The sequence below is a fragment of the Hippichthys cyanospilos genome, chromosome 2, assembly GCF_059441005.1.
Source record: "Hippichthys cyanospilos isolate Australia breed blue-spotted pipefish chromosome 2, RoL_Hcya_1.0, whole genome shotgun sequence".
NCBI classification, from domain to species: Eukaryota; Metazoa; Chordata; class Actinopteri; order Syngnathiformes; family Syngnathidae; genus Hippichthys; species Hippichthys cyanospilos.
Window position 1 is genome coordinate 31175466 of NC_142370.1, and position 7493 is coordinate 31182958.

The window sequence follows — 7493 nt, forward strand, 5'->3', positions numbered from 1 at the left end:
CATTATACTGTAGTTCTGTAATGACAAAGCTCTGTAATAATATTATGGCCTTCGAAATCAGATTTTTGCCCAGAATTCCCATCAAGATGAAAAACATTCAGCTAAACGCCAACTTTGTGTCAGTTGAAACGTGATCTAACTGCGCCACCCAGTGGACAATTCTGAACACTTACACTTTTCCCCATCCCTATACGTTATAGCTCAACTGATGCAATATCCATGTGTAATTTGTTTCTATGCGCATGGTGTGCAACACAGGTTGCATACAGAAGCAGTCAAAAGTTTGAACACCTTTTCAAATTGTCTCAGACACCGCGAGATGTCGAATTTCAGACTCCGAACTAATTAAATGTGCAGCTGTGAATTGAAAGTTATTTCACGTCATAATAAAACATCCACATCACGAAGATAACTGAGAAGATAGCTTTGTGTGCAAAGTTGCTAGCAGGGGAAAAGTCCCTAATTTAGGGACTATTTGGGGAATATTTCTTTTTAATGCCGCGAACAATTCATCCTGGTCAACATGGTCATAAAAACCGAACAAACAGAGTGCCCCCCCCCCCCCCCCGAAATATAACGCTCTGAATGACAAATCAAAAACACACTGAAAATATAAAAAATAACTGTGAAACTATGAGTTATATGTTATTAGTTATATCTATAGTTCATGTTTATTTAAGATGCATCAATCGGAGCAACATTTTTCCTCTAGGGCATTATCAACTGTAACTTTCATTATACGAGGTGCATCATTGCTCGAGACGCGAGCGACAAAAGAATCAACTGTCAATTGTACAATAGTAATCATTTGTAATCATCGTTAACCCCAAAACAGATGCAAAAACGTTTTAAAGTATTTCATTTTTATCATTCATTTTCCTATTTCAAGGTGACTTAGCTAGGCGGAAGACCGGTATTCTAGCGCCCTCTACTGACGGGCCTTCACTTTGCGTGCCGAAACTCAACTGTCTCTAATTAACCCAGAATATGGTTGATAAAATATCATAGTGTTGTTTATTTTTTTCGCAGATTTTAGTAATGTCTTGCAGAATGCGTTATGGTGGATCTCACTGTTTAAAGCCATCAGTCTGTTGATGTTTTTGATGACATGTTGCAGGCACCTAATTCAAAATGAGTTTGGGATTGGCGCTTGTAATTGTTTTCAAATGTAATATAAAGAATAATTGTGCAAATTAAAATGGCAAAGTACACATCTGGTGACCATACAACAAAAACATGTTTTCGTGCTATTGATAGACCAACATTACACATCAAAACACAATGTGATAGAGAAACTTGTTTTGCTCGTTTTTTATTTTTATAACCAATGCAACAGAAGGTTGGTCTTAAAATGGACAGCTGTGTAACAATTGGGTTATTTTTTTCGTCTGTATTACAAACCAACTAAAGAAAACAAGTTTGGCTTTAACAATGAAAAAAAAAAGCTTAATCCACAAAATGAAATCGAGGTGCAGAACCTTTTTCGGCAATGTGACGTTCAAAGACAAATAGTTTAAAATGGCTTTTCAAATTATTTTCGCGAGTCGCACGCAAGGCTGGATCGAATGCTCACAGGGGTCGTAGGGTCCCCATTCATCACAAATTGCATAAAACAAATTAAAAAAACAAAAGAAACAAAAAAAGGAATTCCCCAACACACAATTAGATACACGTAGTCAGTGAAAAGCTTTTGAAATTGTGGCGATACGGGCATAAAAATCACCAATGAAAAGACAAAATAGAAAGAATTCATGTTATCTGTCCAACCCAATTTCATCGCACTTTTATTCGTTTTCTAAGACAGGACGTTTTTTATTTTCTTTCACTTCAACAGCATCATAGTAAGACCAAACGCCACTTTCTTCTAAATTGTCTGGATTCTAAGCAACCTGTTCCTCTGCCAACTGGAAATCTATCCAGCAGAATCCGAATTTTATCCTCATGACATTCATCGCATATTAATCAATGGAACAATGTGGCTTAATCTGCAAAGTGCAGCAATTTTACAAATGCATAGTGGCAAACAAGCACTATGTGACTACCAATCAGGGAAGGTGCCCTCGGTTATGTGGACATGTGTCGTCTGCATAAATATCCAGGGAGAAACCGTTAAAAATCAAACAATTTACCCACACATGATCGTATGCGAACCCAGAAAAATGAATTCTCCATATGAGTGCAGCAACAGTTGAAAGTTATTGTCAACTCAAACTAGGAGTCAACCAGAAGTATTCCACGGATGAAATATTGTAAGAAATCCACGTGGCATGCAAGGAAAGTTGTTTCTGTGGTGTCAAACAAACCTGGAGAGGAAAATAAGAACTAAGCAGTTCCCAGTTGGAGGGATAGTCATGAAAGTGGAAACTGGTCCAGAATATTCACATCTGGCACTTAACTTTGAAATCCTAAAGATTTGTTGTTTCTCCCATTGCGATCTGCTGGATCTTCTCTCCCGTCTTGAACAGCCTTGTGTTGCCAAAACTTTTCTTTCTGTACCTCACCTCTTCAGTGTCCCCAAACCAAAACCTTGACCGCAAAGCAGTGTCTGTCATGAAAGGAGCGTTCTCATGGCTGCCGTGATAAACTATAAAGGAAATTGTACATCCATCTTGCCATTTGTTTAAAAAGCAAACGAAAAAAAAAGACCATCTGGGGTTAAATCATGACAGAAAAAAACGGTTCCTTAACTTGCGCCCGTGTACGCAAGAAAGAAGCGAAGGCCCGTCCGACCACACCGAGTAATCCGACACGTGGAACGTGAAAAGACACACTACACCCGCGTTTGGACTTAACGCTGACATTAACGGAGTGTACGAACAGGTCCGCCATCATCCGTCACTCCAACGAGTACGCCTCGCCAGTGACATTCTCATCGCAACGTTTCAATGAAAAAAGTTACGATCTAGAAGGCGCGTCCTCGAAGCTGATGATGCTCGACTCCGGGTTGGCTTGCGCTCCGCCGCTCGGCGACATCGAGGATGAGGAAGTCGAGGTGAGGGTTATGCCGACGGCGCCCCCCACTGCCGGTCGGGGCGCTGAGGAGGGAGGGTCGCGAGGGAGAAGCGGCTGCGTATCTGTCCGGATCTCGTCTACCTCGTCATCTTCCTCGTCGTCCATGCTGGGCCAGGCCGACTGGTCCTCCACGCGCTTCAGACGCTCGTTCAGAGCCTTGAGGGCTAGTTGCCTGCGGGAAGCAGAAGGAAATGATTTGTTCATTATTTTACTCATCACCATGGCGACGAGCAGTATATCCATCCCTTTTCATCAGAACGTCTTTGTTTTGATGACGTGCTGAGCTCAATCGATACTGTGATCATTCAATCCCAAGACTTTTTTTCACGTTCCCATAGGAATGCACGATTATGTCCAAAATAATAATCGCTATTATTTTGGTCAAACACTTATTCATCATGTTTGGTGAAACATGTCTATTTATTGCCCTCTTTTTAACCAAGTGGGATATAAACAAGGCCTCAAGGCTTGATACTTACAGATAATAAAAATAAACAAATACATAATAAGTACTTGATTTGACTTGTAATTAAAAGAAAATGAAAGGTGAATGAACGAAGAAATCAAGATTACGTGACATTTCTCAGGTTTACAATTGTTTGGTATTGGTAGCGTTCTATTTTTCAACCTCTTCGTAAACATAGCAAAGGATTCACACTTTCAATTGGTCTTATTTATTTAAAGAACCCTTTGCCCCTTAAGACTGAAATGACACTAACGTCGAAAAGCTTTTGCACACTGTGACAAAATTTTGTTTGTTGTTTACTTTGCACGTGCTGCTTTAAATTCAACTAAATTGTTGAATTTAACAGTGTTTAGCTTGATAAACAGTTCAATATAATTCAAACAGTTAATTCATTCAGTCAGTAATGTTTCAAAAATTGTTATTTTATGTTTCTGAAAAAGACAATAATGAACTCGCCTCCTTCTCTCAGCATCTTGCGGGTCTGTCCCTGGCAGGCTGATGGTGATTGACGACGGCGCTCCCACGTCGTACCTCTTCACCATTTTCCTGCACAGCTTCACCTTGACCAGGGTGGCATGGACCAAACCGGCCAGGAAACCTACTGCCGGCTGCAGCGCTTCAGGGAAGAAGCTCGCGAAGGCAAAGTGGTCCGACATGTCGCCGCGGCCCCTGCTGTGCCTCTGGTAGAAGCGCAGGTAGACCCAGCCGGACAGGGCGCCGTAACTGTACGCGGCCAGGGGGGCGGAGCTCTCCAGCAGGCCCAAGAGGCGCAGTAAAGCCAGGAGGAGGAGGACCAATGCCGGAGCTGCTTTCAGTCTTACCTGGCAAAAACAAAACAGATTCATTCTTGAAGGGAAGGATCAGTAGTGTAATAACTCATTCATCTTTTTAAAGCTGAGACTAATTTCTGAAACGTGGTTCACTGCGACTCATCTTGCCATGATGGGTCACAGTTAAAAATTTCTGAGTTGCTAGGCAACAACATACACCACACTTTTCACTTTCAGTCCATTTAAATAACCCGCAGGTGTTTTTTCAGGTTCCTAGTAGAAAATTATACCTTCCATTGCAAGCATTTACAAAACGCATTATGCCTTTTTGGACCTCTATGGTTATTATTAGATTAGCCTCAGAATGTGTTTCTTGATGAATTATCAAGATGTTTTGTAAGCCATTAATGTAACGAGTTTGAAAATATTTTAACGTCTTGGTGACTGGTAATTTCGATCATATTTAGGGATAGGTTTGAAATTATATAAAAATCTTAGTGACCAGTAATTTTGAGTATATTTAGGGTTTCATATAACAAAATGGGCAACCATAAACATATTAAGTGGAGTCTCAATCACACAGATTTTAAGCAGTCAGTACAGGTGTTTTTTTATAACTTCTACCAGCAAATAAAAATTTCTTCTTGCTCATCGCTGTATTTGCTAGCATAACTTGATGAATAAATATGTGATGCGTTTTCACCAAACCAGGTTTATGTCTGAAAATGAAGCGAAATTGCTATAATGCAATTATACACATAATTCCCTTTAAATTGATAGACGATACATGGATGTAGCTCAAACATTCATGAAGTTACAGCAGTTTGAATGTTGACAAGATGAAATCCCTGCAAACTCACAACTGCTCTGTGAAGCTCCGAATAATTTCAAGTATTAAACGATTACGAAATTCTCATATTTCCACAAAATATGTTAGTTTCATGAAAAAAAGCAAAGTTACCTATATTATTATGAATTGAATGACCGAGTTGGCACAGCATGAGAAATTCTGTTCAGTGTATGGATATTGTTGATTACTTGCTTGTTCCAAGCAATTGGTGATATGATTACAAGACGTGGCGGCGACTAGCTGATGATTCTGACAAAACAAGTTTGTCGTGTTGTGAACGACAGAGGACTGTTGATCGTATGCGCCTCTTGACAACATTTGTCTCAATACTAAACAAACTGAATTTGTTCATTCTATATATACTGGAAGTTCCTTTTCTCATTAGGCACATTTCTTCCTTCCATTTAGCATCAGTGGGTACCAGATATTGTTAGCCTCACCTGTGGAACCCGGAGTACTGTTGTATCACCCATGGTCTGCTTCAGTGCCACCAGGACACCTCCCAGGAAGCCGGCCACACCATGCACACGGACAGCAAACAGGAAGTCCAGGTTGAAGGTGGCCACATAGGTGAGGAGGTATGACAGGCCAGCTAGAAGGCCTGCAGATACATTTACCACTGCGAAGAAGATCAGCAGTTCCAGGGCACCCCACAAAGGCTCCAACAGGCGCCCGCAGGACATCACTGTCCCAACATTGGCCACCACACCCCACACGTGCTGCTCCACCATCCCATGAGTGACCAGTGTCCAAACCCAGAAGTTAGGAGGGAACAGATAACCCGGGGTAACCCCCAGTGCATATGACGTGTCCACGGCCCAAGAGAGCAGGTAGAGGAGAACCACCAGAGCACTGATGGCTTTCACAACCACACTAGTGCTTGCTAGTGCAGCCAGGAAGTGCTGCCTTGCCACGGGCAGGTAACGATTCATGATGAGAAAAATCCCTCCAGGGCGTTAACAGCTCTCGGACCAAGCGGTGTCGTTCTGAGGTTAACAACAGGCCAGGGAGGTTACGCTTGAAGACACGAGTCTCATTTCTCTGGGAGCGACCTTTGAAGATAACGTAGAGTAGGGCGAGGAAATGATTTCATTACGTTACACTCACTCGAAGAGCTGGATTGCAAGAAATGAAGGACGAAACAACATAGAGTCCCGACAACGATGCAAAGGGCTAATGCGTATTAGCTGAAAAATCTTGTGATCTGCTTTTTTTTCAATTTCTTTACCTTCTGTCGAGGGAGAAGTACGGCGTATGCGTCATTAAACGTAGCGGAAAATGCATAGTGGTCCAAAGTCCCAAATTCTTGCGATACCTTGTCACTTCGCCTGTCAACACGGTGAAGCTAACGTTAGCTTGTTGGCTAACCGAAGACGCCGTTGTTTGGCCGCCATGGAGAAGCAACCAAAAAAAAAAAAAAAAAATCGTAGTTGGCTTTTGGGATGAGACGACACTCTCGTACTTCGGCCAGTCTAGCATTCACGCCCACAAAACTCCGGTCGCGGTCCTCTGCGACTCATCAACTCCCGGCAGCATCTACCGGACGAGTCCCGAGGATTTCCCGTAGCCAGCAACAGGCCCTTCCCCAAAACAACCCCGGATACGATTGACAATCCGCGTCACACGTCAGTATACGCTACTTAACGACCAACATCTTTTTCACACTACCTTGTTGTTATCGTACATTTAAATCTATGTTGTCGCTTTGAATGCTGGTGGAAATACAAATATTAGCATGAAATACGCCACCTGTCATAAAAGCGAGTCTGCAAACAGACCTATTTTGCTTGCCTCCGTCATTTGCACCTAGAGAAAAGCGTCAAGTCACGTAACTTTTTTTTTTAACTCAAGCATACTGGGAAAGTGAGTTCTTTTGTGAAAGTGGTGACCGAGAATGTGCCCGTTTGGAATGGTCAACTTGAAATGCCAGTAAGCTGCACCTTTTTTTTAAAATTATTAATCAACATAACAGTATATAATTGTGCTCAATTATAGCTGCACCTTGCGAAAAGCGTCGAGCCGCGGAACTTTTTTTTTAACACAAGCATGCTGGGAAACTGAGTTCATTTATTAAAAAGGCGCCCGAGAATTTGCCCGTTTCAAATGCAGCAAATTTGTAACGTCTCCTATCAACTGCGCTTTGCAAAAAGCGTCGAGGCACGTGACTTTTACCAAATTCAAGCATGCTGGGAGACTGAGTTCTTCTATTAAAAAGGCGCCCGAGAATCTGCCCGTTTCAAATGTAGGCAATTTGAAATGCCTCGTCCACTGCACCTAGCGAAAAGCGTCGAGTCACGTAACTTTAAAATTCAAGCATGCTGGGAGACTGAGTTCTTTAATCAAAACGGCGCCCAAGAATTTGCCCGTTTCAAAGAGTCTCATTTTAAAAAACTCA

The 7493-nt window shown here is 42.0% G+C and overlaps 1 protein-coding gene across 1 annotated transcript; it reads right to left on the reverse strand.

Annotated features, from left to right (window-relative positions):
• Positions 1–1296: 1296 nt before the first annotated feature.
• On the reverse strand, positions 1297–6923 carry tmem115 (transmembrane protein 115). Its single transcript, XM_088409156.1, has 4 exons — positions 6327–6923; positions 5539–6150; positions 3935–4299; positions 1297–3184 (listed from the first exon to the last, which is right to left on the reverse strand). Exons 2-4 carry the CDS (start codon positions 6028–6030, stop codon positions 2896–2898), a joined length of 1146 nt encoding a protein of 381 aa, XP_088265282.1. The 5' UTR covers positions 6031–6150; positions 6327–6923; the 3' UTR covers positions 1297–2895.
• Positions 6924–7493: the final 570 nt, after the last annotated feature.